Source organism: Oryctolagus cuniculus, chromosome 4 (assembly GCF_964237555.1).
Source record: "Oryctolagus cuniculus chromosome 4, mOryCun1.1, whole genome shotgun sequence".
Classification (NCBI taxonomy): Eukaryota; Metazoa; Chordata; class Mammalia; order Lagomorpha; family Leporidae; genus Oryctolagus; species Oryctolagus cuniculus.
Window position 1 is genome coordinate 62,989,040 of NC_091435.1, and position 19,508 is coordinate 63,008,547.

A 19,508-nucleotide genomic window follows, 5' to 3' on the forward strand; every position below is an offset into this window, starting at 1 on the left:
TTATATGTACTGCTTTGTTGTCAGTAGCATCCCTCAGGCCTAGCTTATAAGTCCCTTTAGTTGTCCTCTAGGTTTAGTTTTCTTGGAGTTTGTCATGTAGACCTTAATTTTCTGAGGCATACTTCCTTGTTCTTGGTCAAAAATTATTCCAGCACCTGTCCAAAGAGATTGGATAATTAAAAAATAGAAAAGCACTTCTTTGCCCTGCCTAAAAACCTTTAGGCTACTTGGAAGTTTAAAAAAAAAAAAAAAACGCTAATCATAAAAATTGACTTTATGTATCTACTAATAAACTCATATTTGCATTTTTTTCTTACTTTTTTGGGGTGGACTCCAAAATGGTGGTTATATAAGGAAGGGCACAAACATTCCCAACCTATTTAAACTGAGAATAAAGACTTTGGTGGCAGGTTACCTCCTAAATCTTGATGCAGTGATTCAGACTGTAATACTGTGCTACCAAATGATATATTGATGTTGCAGTTAGGGAACCTAAAACTAGCTTCTCCGTGAGCTGACTTGACATGCGGGACTTCATTAAATTATCTCACTGAACATGTTCACCTTGTCCTAGAATTCAGTGAATGGGAGTTTCATTTTTGTGCTGTCTTTACCAGTATTCGTCCTGTCCTTACTAAGCAGTCAGTTTGCATAAAAGAAGGTCTGCCTTCACAATTTCTTTTTTGATTAGCCCAACCTGGTGCTTGAAAGCAAATGCCCCAACTATACATGTAAGTTTAAGAATTTAATCTCAGTGTCTTCAGATGAAAAGCAGCTTTTTTAGCTGTCTTCTCCAAAGTAAATGGCCAAAAGAATCAGCTCAAGACCCGCAAACACTATAGGACTTATGGTCTCTAGGGACTCAGTTTACAGAGATTTGCATGCATTATCCCCCCACCAGCTTGCAAGGACCAAAGACCTAGAAAATATTCAAAGAAAGAGAAGATGTCTTAATCCTCTGTACTCGGTTTATCAAAGCAAATCTAAGAGTAAGGGGTAAGCTTATTTATAAATTGTGGGCAATGTTTCATTTACTTTTTCCATCTATACTCAACCCTCTGAATGCAAACTCCCCATTCTGATGGGTCAGACATTTGAAAACATTTCCTTTCAGGAGCTATGTTGCTGCCTGTGTTTTTGTGTGTAACTATGTATGGTTTCTCTTATTTCAGCCATATTTTCAGAAGACAAAAACACCACAGAGCCTGCTCATAAGGTTAAAAATGCCCTATCCCTTCCCAACACTCCAGAGCCAACAACAATGCAAGAACCGTTGGTGGGCAGCCAAAAGAGAAAAGCAAGGAAAACCAAGATCACACATCTTGTCAGGACAGCAGATGGCCGGGTATCACCAGCAGGAGGTACTCTGGGTAAGAAGAGCTTTAGTCAGAGATAATCAAAACCAGCAAATGACTGTAAGACAACTGTGGTTCCTCATTGAAAAATGAGTCTGTTCTGTAGCTTTCCGTAGACTTCCAAGCATATTTATTCTGTTTTAAAATCATAACTACTTTTTCATAAGTATATCTGAATTCCTAGAAAGGAAAGGTAATTTTTAGGACAGTCAGCTTATCATTCTCAGCATGCACAAAAAAACAGTCTTGATTAAGTAAATTCCAGAAGATCCTAGACTTCTAAATATCCTACATGAATCAGTGTTTCTCCAGGGTCTGCTATTCAAGCGTTGACAAGCTAGATTATCAGGTATTCAACCAGTGATGAAGGAATATTTAAATATACCCACCACTTCCTATAAAGCTGATTCAGAACACTGAGTGATTCTAAGAATGCTTTTTTCTAGATTTTTTTAAGATTTATTTATTTGAAAAGCAGAGTGACACAGAGAAAGAGAGGTAGGAGTGGGGGGAAGAGAGAGGGATGGAGATAGATCTGTTGCCTGTTGGGTAACTCCCCAAATGCCCAGAACAGCCAGGGCTGGGCAGATTGGAGCCAGGATCCTAGAACTCCATCCCATGTGGTTGGCAGTGACCCAAGTACTTGGGCCATCATCAGCTGCCTTCCCAGGTATATTAGCAGAAAACTGGATTTTAAGTGGGATAGCCAGAACTCAAGCCAGCACCCCAATATGGGATGCAGGCATCCCAAACTGTAGCTTAACCAGCTGCACCACAGTGCCTGCCCTGCTTCTAGATTTCTTGAGTTCTCTGGTCTAATCCAACCAGTGAATTTCCCCATTTACTGTCATGGCCTGGGATCTATTTCCTGTTTCTGGTGACCTCCATGGCAATCTAAGGAGCCCAACATTAGGAATAGGACAGTGAGTGATACCTACCACCCCCTTCAAAATCTTGGAGTGCCATACCAGCAAGGCACTGGTAGTCTTAGCTGGTGCCTTTCTGCCTTTGAATGCTTCCAGCATTTCGTTTTATCTGATTTGAGCTGATCTAGGTGTTGCCAGAGTTGAGTAGTTTGCTAAGATAGAATTAGAGGAAAATTAGTGAGTTTTGCATCTTGTGTTTAGCATTTTCAGATTGCTACAACTGTAAATCATATTAAAGACCCTATATTTGACCCTGTCGACTCCAAAAAGGTGGAACTTTGTGTCTGAGTACCTTCAACTGAGGAGAGATGGGATAAGGACTAAAATCTAGGTGTCCTGCTATTTACTCCAGCAGACTCTATCCCTTTCCCATTTCTACTCTGGGTTCTGTGCTCCGACTTTTATTTGTATTGTTAGATCCTCATTCATTTATGTAATTTATTTTCACCTGCTTGGAGAATGAAAGATTTTAGAAAATTTTCCTTTCACATAGAAAAACATTATAATTTTATGTCCTAATATGTGACATTTATAGTTTTTATCAGTTGCTTTCTATATCTAAAATGATTTAAATCCATGATAAAACAAATCTGCCTGTTGATAATGGCTACATAATAGAGAGTGTATACTCACTTTTAGCAAGTATATTTACATGGCATTTTATCTGTCTCCTCGCCAATGACAGAGGACCCTTTGTCTTCTTTCTGGTGGAGCTTCAGAACAAAATAACAACTTGAATCCTATTGAGACTGATTAACCTGATGTTTAGGCCATCCTTAGTATTTGTATACCAAATGTTCAGGTTGCCATAATATTGCCTGCTGCAGCTTCATAAGGAATGCTTAGTCGGCTGGCTTTTAAGGGTCTTTTTACAGTGTCTCAAGGCCCCTCAGTGGGGGTTTTATTTTGACCAAGGTTTATTTTTCCTTCTCCTATACAGACTCATTCTTTGACCTGTATAAAACACAGCTTCTGCAGCTTAGCTCCGGGCTGCAGTACTATCCGTCATTGCAAGTTAGCTTAGTAAAAGAGCTTTGTTATTATGGGAGAAGAGATTCTGTAAAAAGCTTCGTGTTCGATGGATAGCACAAGCGAACAGTGAAGAATGTTTGCTCTTTTCACCTTGTCTGCATCGTGTCTTCTCTGCACCCTTCTCTGGAGAGAATAGAATGCTCGTGTTTTGATGGATCTCCCTTTTGTTACAGATGACAAACCAAAGGAGCAACTGCAGAGGAGTCTCCCTAAAGCAGCCGAGGCAGACTGCAATGATGAATGCCCACACAACACCGAGGTCCAGGAGACTCGGAGCAGCACTCCAGAAATGCCTGCCGTGTCTGCGTTCTTTAGCCTCGCTGCGCTGGCTGAAGTGGCAGCCATGGAAAACGTGCACAGGTTAGAACTGGAATGGAGAAGCAACACAGAAACCAAATCAGCCTTTCTGACCTGCTTGGTGACATTTTTCACAATGCATTAGCATCCAGATGTGGTTTGCGAGCACTATTGATTATATGAGGTGTTAGAAAAGTCTTTGAGCTAATTAGCAGTGTTGGAAACAGAGGGAACAGAGCTAGCCAGGTATTTTGTATATGTTATCTTGAGCTAAACTTCCTTTCCCTGTAAGGCCTGGAGCAGGGAGGCAGTGTTGCCTAACTTAAACTGGATCAACATAACACCCCTGCAGTTGCAAGTAGGGAATCACCCCTGTGGAGGACGGGTTTGGTGGCTGTGGTGGTCCCAGCTGTCAGAAGACAGTGGTTCAGGGCAAAGAGCAGCTTGACATCTGACTCATGACAGGCACAGAAGGCCAAGATTTTTCTTCAGCCCTCTGTTTCACTTCTGGAGCTCAGTTTTCACATCTTACAAAAAGCATAGTGATATCCCCAAAGAATCACAAAGTCATAAGGATCAGACGTGGTCCTGACTGTGAAAACACTTCGAACTCAGCAAAGTCTCACTGAAATCATAAGTTTTCAGTGTATAAAGGGGTATTCTGCTGCTTAATGGAAACTGTAGGAATGTAAAAAAAAAAAAAACCTTTTGTAAATTCAGGTATTTCATATTTTTATTCAAAATGGATGACCCATGGATGAGGTACTTCATTAGACTTTTAGTCTTTGGTCCAAGAGATCTTGAGACCTACCACAACTTGTGTAGCCACCTGTAGAACTCTGTGCCCCCTTGTCATATCCATGTGAACCAGGAGGCCCCAATGTGAGCTATGTTTGCTTTTTGCTCTTTACCTCTTAAATTGCAGTTCTAGTGCTTCCTCATAGATAGCCCCTAGGTATTTCCAAGAAGTCACATTCCTTTTCATATGTACACTGCAAGTTCTGATAGGAAGTGAGTGCTGACAGATGTTGTTAAAATCCACCAATGTCTCAGAGGAAGGTGATACACAGATACTGTTCCATTCATGGAGTTTTACAGACACATAAATGTGCAGAGAATTTTTTTTAAACTTTATTTTTTTGAAAGGCAAAGTTACAGAGAGAGGTAGAGACAGAGAGAAAGGTCTTCCATCCACTGCTTCACCCCCCAAATGGCCCCAACTGCCGGGGCTGAGCCAAGCCAAAGCCAGGAGCCAGGAGCTTCTTCCAGGTCTCCCACATGGGTGCAGGGGTCCAAGCACTTGAACCATCCTTCACAGCTTTTTCAGGCACATTAGCAGGGAGCTGGATTGTAAGTGGAGCAGCTGGGACTCAAGTCAGCACCCATATGGGATGCCAGCGCTGCAGGCCAAGGCTTCAACCCACTGTGCCACAGCACCAGCCCACAAAGAGAATTTAAAATACCTGCCTTAATCTTTCAAAGTGTTCCAGTGAATTGCAAAAATAAGACGTAATGTAAGAATTCAGAGGGGTATTATGATTCAGAGCTCAGAAAAGTTATCCTCGCTGCTGCCTGCATCTCCTTCTAACATGGTTACGCTTGTTCCATTGCTCTGTTAACCAGCCTGCCATGATTCCCAGCATGCAATAGCAGAAAGCCACGATAAACCTTTCCATCCCTATCCTCCCTTTCCACCCTGCACACTGTCAGCCTTGCAGCCACATGGAATCACTTGATCATATCCAGATAAACTAAACCCTCGCCTTGCTATACCCTCCTCCCGGGACAACTGCTGCTGCCCCTTGCAGCACTAGTCCTCGATTCTCTTCCCCCAGGCCTCCTCCAGTGCCCTAGGCCACCCCTGTACTCTCTGTATGTACCTCTCTTAGACAAGCTGTCCAGAAGATTGTCATCATCTGTTGATGCTTCTGTCTCCTTTCAGTATATTTTGAAAGGCAAGCACTGGTTTTATTCATGTCCCCAGCTTACTTAGGCAATTCCTGTTACATCAGTGGATGGATGAACAAATAAATGAGTGAATGAATAAATGTAGTTCTGGAGGTATGACTGCCCATGTTAGGTAGCAGTCACAGAAGCAGTAATGGGAATCAAGGTTCTAAAAGTTCTTTTTTCAACTTCTGTTTAGAAAGAATAATACAGATTACTAGAATGTTACCATCAAACTAACAAGCATTTAGGAAAGGCAGATCATGCTGGAGAGGGTTTCTTCTAACTTTAGCCCTTACCTTTTTTAGTATATCTTTTTATAATGTGTTTAATATAAAGAGAACAGATTTCATAGGTACAGTTCTTAAAAAAAAAAAACATACTTCTCTCTCCCTCAATGTCCCCCTTCCTTCCTTTTTTTAAAAAATTGTGCAATGACATACTTCCAATCCATTCTGTCATCACAGGCTTAATTCACCACTAACCAAAATATTCAGCAAGTAAAAAGTAGGAAGACCACAAGTACTTACCTCTTAAAGTACATCTACCAGCCAACCCTTGGGTTACAAAATAATCGTTACTTAGGCATCACCTTGGTCCATAATTTAGAGAGTAGCCCATGGATTTAGTGGTAGAAATAGATACGTGCATAAATGTGTATATTTTAAAGATTTATTTATTTACTTGAATGCCATGTTATACAGAGAAAATAGGCAGAGAGAGAGCTCTTCCCTTCATTGCTTCACTCCAGTGGCTGCAACAGCAAGGGTTGGGCCAGACAGGAGTCAGGAGCTTCATCTGGGCCTTCCACGTGGGTGCAAATGCCCAAGCACTTGGGCCATCCTCTGCTACTTTCCAAGGCAAGCACATAAGCAGGAAGCTGGATCAGCAGTGGAGTGGCCGGGATGAGAACTGGCATGCATATGGAGTGCTGGCGTTGCAGACAGCAGCTTAACCCGCTATGCCACAGTGCCAGTCCCCTGGGGTAGAAATATATTATCCATACTTTTGCCCTGAAATGTCTAACATTGGGTTCAGAAACCCAACATAGAAAGAATTTTACAAAATGCAGGGAGTTGGAAAAACCTTTGTTAAATGTCTGTTTACTAGTGGTTTTTAAGGAGAAAGGCTCACTAAACTGAATCCTAAAATTAGCCCTCACAGGTGTGATAAGAAGTCCCTTTTTGATGATAGTGCAGACACTTAACTTACCAAGAGCACACCAACAACTCCTGCCTGCGGCCAGATTTGAACTGAGGATTTTGCTTCTTGCTCTATTCTGCTGCCTAAGCAAGCATCAGTCACGCCGTAGAAAAGCATGGAGCATCCTGGCTGACTGCCCTGCCAAGAACACAGGCCATCAGTTGCCTGTGCCACGTCACTCCTTGCTGTGTTGCTGTGAATTCCTTGCCCTCTTCCAGGGAAAAGCTGGGCTTTTACCTCTGTTCCTCTCTATTTCTCTTGCTCTCTTTTTTTCACACTATACTTTTCATCTTTTACTTTCTTCCTCCTCTTGCAATACTTACTAAGCTTTTTTTAAAATGTTTAATATTACTAGATATATAAGCTTAAGGGTAAAAAATAGCATTTTAATTTCATCTTTGTTGAACAAGAGTTAAACATGTTGAACAGTTTGTGCTTATAGCATCACTACATGGATAAACAGATTAATCCAGAGGTTTGATTATAGTTTTTCTAAAATCCTTAAGCATCTTGGGCTATTAAATGGTCATCAGAGTCTAAAGCCCCCAAATGTCATCATTTGTCTGCATTCTTTTTTCCATGAAGACAAGCAGGTATAGTTGTAAAGCAGATACTATTTGAATCTTTAAGTAATCTCCTTTAGTTCTGTGTACTCTGAAGAATATACTATATGGAAAGGTCAGACCAATGGAAATATTGCTGTTACTTCACATTAACTCAGCTGAGTGTTTTGCACAACAGACTTGTGTAGGGGACAGAGCCTTGTGTGTGCTTTATCTCCACTTGGCAGGCCTATTGGCAGATGTCTAGCACCTATCTAAGCCTGTCTTTTAAGGATGAAAAGCTCTGTAGACATTGCAAGAAATTTTGAAGAGTTTTCTCATAATTACAAAGTAAATTGTTTCTTATTACAAACTACACAAAAGCTGAATGAAAAATCGCTACGTTCGGCATAATACAATCCACACGGCAGAAGTTGCCATGAATTTCCTGGTCCTGTCTGGATTCTGGTCCACAGAGGCCAGGTTTTCTTTTTTGTTTGTTTTTAAGATTCATTTATTTATTTGAAAGGTGGAGTTACAGGAAAAGGGAGAAACAGAAGAGAGAAAGATCTTTTATCTTTTATCCTCTGGTTTACTCTGCAGATGGCTGCAACAGCCAGGGCTGGATCAAGCCAAAGCCAGGAGCCAAGAGCTTCTTCCCAGTCTCTCACGTGGATTCAGGGGCCCAAGTACTTGGGCCATCTTCCACTGCTTTTCCCAGGCCTTTATCAGGGGTCTGGATCTAAAGTGGAGTGGCCAGGACATGAACTGGCACCCATATTTGATGCCAGTATCAGAGGCAACAGCCCAGCCCACTACTCCACAACACCAGCCCCTGGGTTTTCTTTTAATCTGAAATTCAGCATCAACATTTGCCTCCTTCCCCACGTATGCTCTGTGTACCTAGGAGACCCTTTTATTGGGGGTGAGGGGGTGGTTATTATTTCTTCACTCAGTGTTCACGTTTCATTCATTTAGAATCACAGTCTTTTCCTACTGGTTATGGCTATGCTTGCTCTTAAGTTTTATATTGAGTGTGTTATTATATATCTTAACAAATGAGACTGGAGGCAACCAATTATTAAGGGAGAGCTATCCCCTGGGAAAGTCAAGGAATGTGTCATTTTTAGCACCTTCTAGTTAAGAGGAAGGTAGTTGTCCCAGAATTCCTGTCTTTTAAAGTTTTGCACTTCTTAAGAAGTTGCCCCAAATCTGTTAGTGCTTCAAGTTTCATGTCCTCATAACAGAACAGAGATTATGTTGAGCTGTGTATGAGAGCCACTGAGATAAAAACTTTTAGGAGGGAAGAGTGGAAGGAAAAGAAAAGAAACTTTTAAAGGGACAAAATAGTCTTGATTAAATGGCATAAGTAACAGCAAGTCAGCAACAGCTAATAGACAAGATACTGGAGAGCTTTCACTCATTATTCAGCATTCTTCTATCTCTGATAACATACCTTGAATAAGTGATTTTTTTTTCTTGTTTTGCAGAGGTCAGAGATCAACTCCGCTCACCCATGATGGACAGCCAAAAGAAATGCCACAGGCTCCTGTACTTATTTCTTGCGCTGACCAGTGAAGCGCCCTTTAATTGTAAAACATTGTGCTTTACCTACTACCCTAGCCTTGTCTTTACCAAGGGATGCTAGTGAGTCCATGTGGTGGAAAATACAGACTGCAAACAAGTGGTTTTATGCCCTACATGGTGGCCCAGATTCACTTGAAGCAGAATTTAGCATCCTGGGCCAGTTTGTTCTTTCAGAACCCAGAATCTTTGAGGGTGATGTTATCTGTTGATAATGAGCAGAAGCAGAACGAGCCTGGAGCTTTGCTTTCTATTGAAGGCTTTTGACGGTAACAGGTGGTAACTTGGTAAAAGGCTGCCTTTACTGTAGTTCATCCAGCATCTCTTTTACCAACAGAGAGTGTGAAACTAGTTTCATATATTACCTAGTTATTCTTTCAAAACAAAACAAAAAAAAACAAACAAAAAAAAACAAAAACTGACGCACTGCACTAGTTATTATTAGATATTCTTAGTCTTTTTTGTACATGGAGATTTAAGTTCTAAGATGGTTTATATAATAGGTTATACCTACATTTATACTGTAGAATAAATATTAAAAAGCCTGTTCCAGAGACTCCCAAGCAGCACGGGCAGGCAGATGTACCATTGTTAGCGGTGTATGCTCGGCCTCGTGGTCCATATATTCTGCACTTTTATATTTGCCACCAGAGTGGTAGTTTGCTGGCAAAAAAAAAGAAAAAGAAAAAAATTACAATTCTTACAATCTGAATTTTTTTCTTAGCCTTGAATGACCAAGAAGAATTTGCTTGGGGCAAATTGTGGCAAATATTTTCCCAGACAGGGGAAGAGTCCTGCAGATTACAGAATATTAATGTTTTCATGCCTTGAGGATTCTTTTATTTTTACACAGGGGTCTCAGTGACCATGGATCGTTCATACAAACAAACAAAAAAAAAAGACAAAAATATTATTCAGAAGTGACCTTAGTATTGCTTCACTATTCTAAAAACATTGAAGACACTCACTTCATATGGACTTGGAGCTACAGACCTTTCACATTCATAACAGACAGACTGGACGGGTTGCAATTGCTATGCACAGCCTAATGGCACCGCAGGTTTTTAGAGCCATTTCGAGTTTGTATTGTGGAGGAGGTATTGTATACATGATGAGGGAGGTGTGCCTGACCAGAGTGGATCTCTCAGTTGTAGATCCACCTGCAACTTTCTGTTTCCTTTTTGTGTTTTGTTGCTTTTGAATATAAAACCAACCACACATATGCCAGTGCCAAGTGGATTAACTGGCTTAGAACATTGAACATATTGACTTAACCACCTGACGTTCACAGTGTCTGGTTTCCTAGCAACAGATGCAAAGTGATAAATCAAAATTAGTCAAAGGCTACAGATTTAACAGGGTATTTGTTCCATAGCACAAAGTATTTCCCCACTCTTGCGTCACAGCACAAACTACCAAATTTTAATTATTGGATTCCAGCAATAATTTTTAATGGTTTTCAAAACTGGCGGAATTTTGATAGAGCTAGTTCGAGTTTGAAGCTTTTGAATTAGATCTCTAAATGGTGACAGTTTACATGGTTTTATCTAGCTTTCTTATTTATACTTGACTGAATTGTAATGATGATTTGTTTTCTAATTGTAATTTGACCTAATAGCCATACAAAAAAGTGACTCTAATAATACTGACTAGGTTTAGCTTTTTGTGGTTGTAGATATTACTTCAGTTTCGGTGCTGGAAAATATGTACAACATACTAACAGGATTGGAAAAAAAATAGAGTTATTTCTTTTTTCAAAGCAGGCAAAGGGCAGCAAGCATTGGAATGATGTCCTCCAAAATGCATGTTCCTTATGGGGATGAAGGAAGAAGGAATTAGTAGAAGGTTAATCAGTGGCTATAGCTTAATCCCATTCACAGAGAAATAAATCGAGTGAGCAGCCCCAGGCTTTAGCATAATATTTTTACTATGATGCTCTTTTATTAATATTTTCTAAATTTCAAAACAAAAGTAGATGTCTGAAAATTTCCGGGTCCTGATGTTGGTGGCTGTTGGAGTTTTGGACCACATGCTAGCAGAGATTTAAAAATTATAATTAGCTAAAATCCAAAAAAAAAAGTGAAAAACCAACAACACAAATGGTATGGTGCAGAACATGCATCTTGACAATGGTACTAACTTGTTATTCTATAGAACACGGTAGAATAGATCTATTTTTGCCAGAGCACCCTCCTCAGTCCTCCGATTACATTTCACTAGAGTTCCTTAAGAGATTGCTGTATATTCATGGGACCTTTTTTTAAAATGAAGCAAAACAGAATATTACTTTTTTCTATGTGATTAATATCTTACTTGACCTGCTTTTCCTAAACCTCAGTGGCTTTTCCCTTAGTCAGGGGTGGGGGTGTGAGGGCAACTTCCTGGATATGACTGTTTTCAGATACTTTAAAACAAAACTTTTTTTGTAGAAATGCTTAATTTTTGAGCAGTTAGGCTCTGAGAGTAGCAGAAATCCTGCAAAGCTTTATAGTTCCTTAGGCGCTCACCGCATCATTTCTGAGTGAGCTCTTGATTTCCATGATAGTGCTTCTCAGGCCCTGAGTCTTTTGGAGAAGGGGGTTGGCGTCTTCAGGTGATGACGTTGGTTAGCACAAATATTTTAGGCCGATATTGTAGTGCTCGTCCCATCCCCCGCCCCCAGTTACCATTTGTCATTTCATTTTTCTCATTCTGTTTGATTGGGGAAAAATCATCCTATTGCTATGGTGTGTACTTTAATCTGCCAGCAAACACCATCCACACTAACATGGGTCCCACAGCATCCTCGAGAGAGAGTTGTTGCACCTTATGTATATCTCAAGCAAACCAAAATCGCGTGCTCTTCTGCTTTGTGTTATTCTAAATTGTTGTATCATATCTTTCTGAAACCATTCTGAATTTAGTTGAAATTACCAATATTTATGCTTTCAATCTTATTTTCTGGATTCAAACCTGTATATAAATCTTTTGGAAAAAAAAATTGTCCTAGCCCTTCTCTGCGATGCTGGAAGTAGAAGATTTCGTCTCTGATGGAGACGCAGTACTGTTCCAGTTTTCTATAGCCTTTTATTTATTTAGTTACTCTGGGTATTTCCTATGTAATTTTGAAGTGTGTAGAGTTTATTATAGTAAGTGAAGCTGCAGCTCTAAGAAGCTGAGTGAAAGAAAAAATACTGTAAGACATCCTTTAAGTTTTTATTTGTTTGGGTACTGTATATGAGATCGGGAAAAGGAAAAATGTCCCATAGCCACATTGGAAATACAGGTTCTTGTCCCCAGATTAGCTTAGTTCCCATACTTTAGATCCAAATTATAAATTCATGAAAATCCCTCTCGAAGGATAAATCGTACTATTGTAATTCTGACAGTCTTTTCCCCACAAATCAGAAATTATTTAATTCTGTCAGATAAGCTCTCTACCAATGCCATGTCCTGAAGCCATGCTGAAATAATTCCCACCTTATCATTGTTGCTCTGGTTCCTGCCGTTAAAATTGCTGGAGAATAAAGTAGTGATGGAACACTAGGAACAAAAGGAGCATCTGAGCAGGTCTGACGACGTGGAACCCAGCCTGTTCGGCCCCTGTCATTTTCTTAGTAAGTCAGATGCTTCTCTAAGTCAGATAAAAATTTGTTTGCACCCTGCCATCTTTGGCTCACCATACAGAAAAGTTTGCACCTTTGTAAACTTTCAAGCCAATTATTAATTGTTCAGGACGGGAGTAAGCTGAAAACTGAATGACATGTTTTGTGTATAGGGTGGGGTGGGTGGGGAATACCAAACAGCTGTGTTCCAAGCTTGGCATTTGGCGTTAATGTGAAGCAGTGGGACCATGCTGCCTGCTATACTACTGTATGAATCGTCAGTGTTCTGAAGACCAGCAGCTGGAGGCTGGAGCGTGGCGTCCACCCAGCAGAGGAGGAGCACCACCGCTTGGTCAGGGAAGGCCTGGAGTCGCCGTTGGTAAAGGGAGTGTTGGGGTGCGTGTGATGCTGTTGGAGAGTCCCCTTTGATTGCACTGCTCCCCAGAGCCCTCACACAAGGCCAATCCTCATGGGCTACCTCGGCTTGCAAAGTTCATTTCAGTAAGTCCTGTTTCAGAAGTTTGTCTTTGTTTTGCTTCTGCCTTCAGTGCCACTATTTTTCACTGCAGTGTTTTGACTTCACAAACGGCCTTCTCCAGAGAGAACAATGTATTGCTGAAAATGGGCAGTAGAAGCAAATGCTAATATTACGTTGGACCTATAAAGTATTCAGAGTGACTGCTAGGTGGAAATGAAAATGTAGCTTTCCCCACATAGGTCCTTGTTTGGCACCTTATAAGAAGTGTACTAATTGTTCATTAGGTCTTGCTTTTGTTTATACAACCATTCCCAAAGAATTTGGTTTGAATTTTGTTTTTATTTGAGTTTGGGGATTTTTCATAATTCTCATATTTAGATTGACTAACAGCATACTTAACAATAAAAGAGAAGCAGTTGTTCAGTTCCTCTTAACCAGATATGTCTGGTGAAGTATTCAGGGTTTGATGGACTGCTTGGCTTAGTGTGGAAGTGATAGCTAAGTTTATTCTACTCTGTGTTAAATGACTTTGTCCTTTTCATTGGGGACATTATTCTTCCCCACATTTCAGAACAAAGAAGCAACAGACGAGTGAGTAACACACAAGACAAATACGGTTGACTCCCTCATACATCTCCATCTGTCTGTGCTATCCTTTCCTTCAAAGATAAACAGACACATTTTTCTAAAATTAAGAGGTTTCCTCTTGTGGCCAAATTTTTATCTGTGATGGTATAATTTATACTAATAAATTGAGAGGCAACCTTGTAGTTAAAAGTTCGACGGCCACCGTTTTCTCTTGCAGTCAGTGCTCAAAACTGATCGTGGCCTCAGTTGATTTTTATGCATAGAACGTGTTATTGTGAACATTACTACACCTTCCAAAGACTTCCTGATAACTTAGGCCAGAACTGGTTACTGAGTAACAAAGATCTATTTCAATGCCTCCAAACCCTTCCACCCTGCGACTCAAATCTTACCTCACTAGCTCAAACCTAAACCACAGAGACGCGCAGGTTTCATGAATTAACACTGATTTCGCATTGCAGCCCACCGGAAGGGGGCCTCACGTCCCTGACACCTCACATTAACGTGCCTCGGCTCTAAGAGTGGCAGAACAGGGGTAGGGAAGGTTTGTGATCTGGAGCTCAGCAACATTTTTTTTTTTTCATTTCATTAGCTCTAAACACGTCTCTTGCTCTCAGGAATTTGTCAATAAAAGATTAAAACCACCTGAGATTCCACCAGATTATGAACTTTTCTCATAGGTTTGAATTGCTTCCTTACATGTCATAAATTAACCGTAGCTTCATGTGACCGCCAGGTCTTAAGTCTGTTGACAGTTTCAGCATGACCGAATTGCTCATGTTTTTAAATTTTATTTTATTTTTTTTCTTTGCTTTCAGAAATTGGCTTGGTTCTCTTTAGAGTTGGTGTAAACATGCCATGTAATAAATGATTTCCACTTAATGGTACAACAAAATTATTGCTTTCTTAGATGTATGTGTAGTAAAAGTCAATATACACATTTATATAATTTCTTTATTCAAAATCTTATACCTAATTTGATATTTCTAAAAATTGCACATGTAAGTCATGTGTATAACATGCTAAAGTACTTTAACTGTGATCTTAAAACTGAATAAAAATATTTAATAAAAATTTGAAATATTTTAAAGATATTATTCAAATATATTTATTTATGCTCACACTCCCAGCTATAGGTTTTATACCTACCATTCACTGTGTTCACTACACACAGGAGGAAGCAGGACTTCAATAAATATATATCACCCATTCCAGAACACCGAGTGATAATCTCCCCCTAGACTGTGTTTGCCTAAGATTCACCACCATCTGTGCAGCCATGGCTGCCTTTTCCAAACACGCGGAGTGGAGGTGAGCCCAAGAGAAGAAAGAAGAGATGCTCAGGTCTAGCACTTGGGACGAGAGCCTTTTGGGGCATCTCCCTGGGAAGAATGATCTGAACAAACCACTCTTATCCCAAGCTGCAGCAAAACGATTAAGACTATACCCTCCTTGAAAGCCCAGCCCTCAAATATGTGGGATATAATATTCCTGAGCCTTAGATTCTATGTGTGTGTATTTGTGTGTGTGTGTGTAGGTGTATGTAGTTTCCCTAAGAAACACACAGTAATTATCAGTCTTTGTATTTAATCTTCAAGTTCTGACTCCACCCACACGTTGGTATGGTTTGGTTTTGTTTTTTACTTCCATGGACCTCACTTCATTTATATAAATGATGTTGGTGATAAAACCACCTCAAACCATTGCTATGGGCATGAAAAAAATAGATATGAAAATATTGGTGTGGGGCTTTGTCTAAATGCTCATTAAATGACAATTGATGTTTTGATTCCAACCCTAAGGCTAAGTATATTCAAACCTTCAAAATAGACTTGTAGGATCCTGGTGCTTAGAGATCTCTTTCAGGAGATTTGATGGTATAAAAAATGCAGACTAGGTTAAATTCACAGCAGTTAACTCATATGTGTCACTCAAGATTTTTCTATATACTTTTTCTACCTAATGAATTATACAAGGTACCCCAACACACTGCCTTTCCATTACTGACAATAAAATGTGTGTATGTAAGGAGGTCCATCCCAAGGATGAAGATCCTGGTAGAAAGTCAGTAGCAGAATAGACAAGTGTGATTTTATGGTCCTATATGTAGTATACCATTGCATCTGTCCTTTTAAATAGAACATGAAGTCTTTTTCAAGAAAAAAAATGCTGAATAGGAAGCTACAACCAATACTATAGACTCCATTCCATACATACTAAAAAATTAACACTGAAGGAGACAAAAGTCATTCATCATAATTTATCATAAACTTTTTAAAAAAGGTTTTATTTATTTATTTGAGAAGTAGAATTAGAGAGAGAGGGAGAGACAGAGAAAGATCTTCCATCTGCTAGTTCACTCCCCAAATAGCTGCAACAGCTGGAGCTGAGCCGATCCAAAGCCAGGAGCCAGGAGCTTCTTCCGGGTCTCCCACACAGGTGCGGGGGCCCAAGGACTTGCGCCTTCTTCTACTGCTTTCCCAGGCTGTAGCAAAGAGCTGGATTGGAAGTGGAGCAGCCGGGACTCGAACCAGCGTCCATATGGGATTCCAGCACTGCAGGCGGAGGATTAACCTGCTGTACCACAGTGCCAGCCCCTATCATGAACTTTTTACCTTTTTGAAATTACAGAAATTTTCAAATTAAGCAAAAGAAGGAAGATTATTATTTTGACCACTATGTGTCTATCACCCAATTTCAGGGAGTACCAACGTCTCTCTAGTTCCTATTTAATCTATAACCCACCCCATTTTTCCCTTCTACCTCATGCCTCTACCCTGGAAGATAGGCACAGCCCAGAAGCATTTCATCTTGATTGCTTCAGATGGAACATTTACAGGTGAATCTTTGAATATGCACAAACTTTCCTTTTTTTTTTTTTTTAACGTATTTGCCTCCTCACCACTCATTGTCCAGAACAAAAAGAAAGGAATGAACTTAAAGAATAGAGGTGGGAGAGTAAAGGTCATTTGGAATTAACCACCAAGATCAGCTATCTCTTTACCTTTTTTGTTTCCAAAGATATTTTAAAACATTCATTTATATGAAGGGAAGAGTAACAGATCTTCCATCCACTGTTTGACTCCCCAAACAGCCGTAACATCCAGGGATGGGCCAGGCTGAACCCAGTACACTGGCACTCCATCCAGGTCTCCCACACAGATGGCAGGGGTCCATGGACCTGGGCCATCTTCCATCACTTTCCAAGGCACATTAGCAGAGAGCTGGATCAGAAGCAGAGTAGCCAGGAATTGAACCTTAATGAAGTGCCAGTGTTGCAAGCCATAATGCAAGTTCCAATATTTTTAACGTATTTGTTCAAAAGGAGCCCTTATGATGTCTTTTTTTTGGGGGGGGGGGGTCTCATTTTCTGTCATTTCTTTTTTCCAGGCTTAAATGACTAAAAAAGGCCCAAGGGCTAAAACTTATAATTGTGTGTGTGTGTGTGTGTGTGTGTGTGAACAGTATGTCCTTACACTTGCCCTGCAACCCAGTTCCCACTGCACTTTCATCCTCCCCCACACTTTGCAAGAGTGAAAATCTACTGGGGGAGTAGAGACAACATTTTACATGAGCTATGAAAGGCAAGTTGCCTAAGATTAAAAATCACAGTCCTAGGTCAGCAAGGCCAGAAATTAAAGCATTATGTGAAATCGCTTTCTGGAAGAGAGAAAATTAAGACTCAACTTGAAGATGCTTTACCCTAGGGAATTTCACAAAAGTTCTTTTTGTAGCAGAGTTCTATGTCAGAATAGAAGAAGGTGAGGACTGGAAGTCTCTGATGACAGGAGTGAGAGGGAGCGTTGTGTAAACAGGTCTCACAAATCATGTTTAGAAGTCAAAATGGTTTTAAGGCCAGCATGAAATATATTCAAGAAATATGTTCAGTTGTTTTTCCGGATCGTGTTTATAATTGGCATCAATGTCCACATGCTTATAAAAGGCCTATTAAATACAATGCATATCTTCCAAAAATAAGCATAGGAAAATAAGAATACCTATAAGCAATAGAAATAACACTAGTAGGGGGTGGTCACCCCCTACAGTAGTGATAGTGTGACACAGCTGTTAAACCACCTGGTCCCCCCACATCCCATTCTGGAGTGCCTGAGTTTGAGTCTCAGATTCCCCCTCCACTCCAGCTTCCTGTTAATGCACACCCTGGGAGGCAGTGGTGATAGCTCAAATACATGGGTCCCTCCCAACCATGTGAGAGACCCAGATGGAGTTCCGGGTTCCTGGCTTTGGCCTGACCCAGTGCTGACTGTTGCAATGTTGAGAGAGTAAATCACTGAAGGATTTTCTCTCTCTCTCCTCCTTTCAAATAAAAAATTTTAAAAAGGAAACTTAATAGTAGGTGCAAAACCATATAATGATTTGCCATATTATTTGAAACATCCATTGAAATACAATTTAATAGGAAAGCAGAATTGATTTAATAAAAAAAATCCTTCCAGAATGTAATCCTTGAGATAAATACTGGGAAAATGTAGATATTGTTTTAGAAAATGAAAACGTTTTACTTCTCATTCTATATCCTGTCTTGGGGATTTAGCAGTGTGTTAAGAATACATTTAAGGGCAATATTTGCACATGAATACTTGAATATTTAAAACCTTTTTATAAATAGAATATAAAGTATTTGACACACTGATGCCAGCCTCACCTGCATTAAAACCTGTTATATGTCAATCAAAATCAAAGCTGTATTGTTAGGATAAAATTGCTTACAAACAGTGTTTCATTCCACTCCTCTGCTGCTAAGCCCATGGGATATTATTTCAACTCATTGCCCTGGCTGCACAAGAGTTCTCCATTACTCACAGATCATATGGTCTCAAATTGCTTATGGCATGCTCCCCTGACAGTAATCCACTCACTCAGCCAGTCTGCATCGGATGCCTACTGTGTGTAAATACCAACAAGCCAGGCTTCTGGGATGTGTCATCTAGTAGGGTTAGAGATGGTGTTGAAATGCAATACAGAGGAGTTTGGGATGGCTGTCTAGGACTGTCAGGAAGAAACGACAGATGAGCTCGTTGGGAACTTGATCATCTACAGTTTGAAGACTTGAAGAAAGAAAATGGGTATGTGCTTCTGTTCTACATTAAAAGTTTTATTTTTAAAGCTCTCTCGCAGAAGAGATTTTGGCATAAGGAAAGAATGAGCTGCGGAAGCAGGGACACAGAGTTGCAAGCTGACAAATCCATGACACAGCCTTTGGGGAAGATGCGTGGTGCCGTCTGGATTTCCTTCACGTACGTCCTGGGCCATGGAGCCTCAGAGCTGTGTTGATTCCAGGACTGAAGTCACTACCTGCTCAGAGAGCACACCAGCCACAGCCTTGGCAGAACCCAGTGCTATTTGAAATCCTAAGGTCAGGAAGTGCAGCTGAAGCATTTGGCCATAGACTTAGGTAGTCCCGGTGGCTAGATAGTGCGATTCCCTGGCTTCTTTTTCTTTCTCTTCTTGCTCTACCCTTCTTGGCTCACCGTGGTTCCAACTCTTGCATGTTGGCTGAAATTTAATTTTTTCGATCGTTGAATTTTTCTTCAGCAATACCCTTCCCCCTAAAAAAAAAGCTATTTTAGATTTCCCTTTCTTTTTCCTGTCTTTCTCCCCTACGAGGAGATGGCATATTTTTATGGCTGGGTGAATGACTCAGGAAATCTGTAGCCAGGGGATTCCTGGAGCAAAAAGGAACTGCTGTGAAGGATTGTCCTTTTTGGTGTGTGCTGCCCCCACTTCGTTTTGGGTCCAGCGTGGGCCTGTGCACCTGCCTTTGGTGATCCACAGCCTTCGCTGCCTGAAGGATCAATATTACAGTACTCTGCATGAGTACTCTTTGGGAGCAAGGGGGGCTTTGTATATAATGTTTAAATATATATATTTATATATACATTATACAAATATATATATGTATATATATATATATTTGAAAGGTAGATTTACAGAGAGGCAAAGAGAAAGAG

General features: G+C 40.3%; 1 protein-coding gene across 35 annotated transcripts in view; it reads left to right on the forward strand.

Annotated features, from left to right (window-relative positions):
* BBX (BBX high mobility group box domain containing) overlaps nt 1-14,626 on the forward strand; it is a 289,118-nt gene extending 274,492 nt beyond the window's left edge. For all 35 annotated transcript variants that reach the window (XM_051819094.2, XM_051819093.2, XM_070072060.1 and 32 more), the window contains 3 exons: nt 1,173-1,370; nt 3,487-3,673; nt 8,793-14,626. In XM_051819094.2, the coding sequence (XP_051675054.1) occupies nt 1,173-1,370; nt 3,487-3,673; nt 8,793-8,880 (473 nt within the window). In that variant the 3' untranslated portion in view covers nt 8,881-14,626. The remainder of the gene's footprint in view (nt 1-1,172; nt 1,371-3,486; nt 3,674-8,792) is intronic.
* The last annotated feature ends 4,882 nt before the right edge of the window (nt 14,627-19,508 follow it).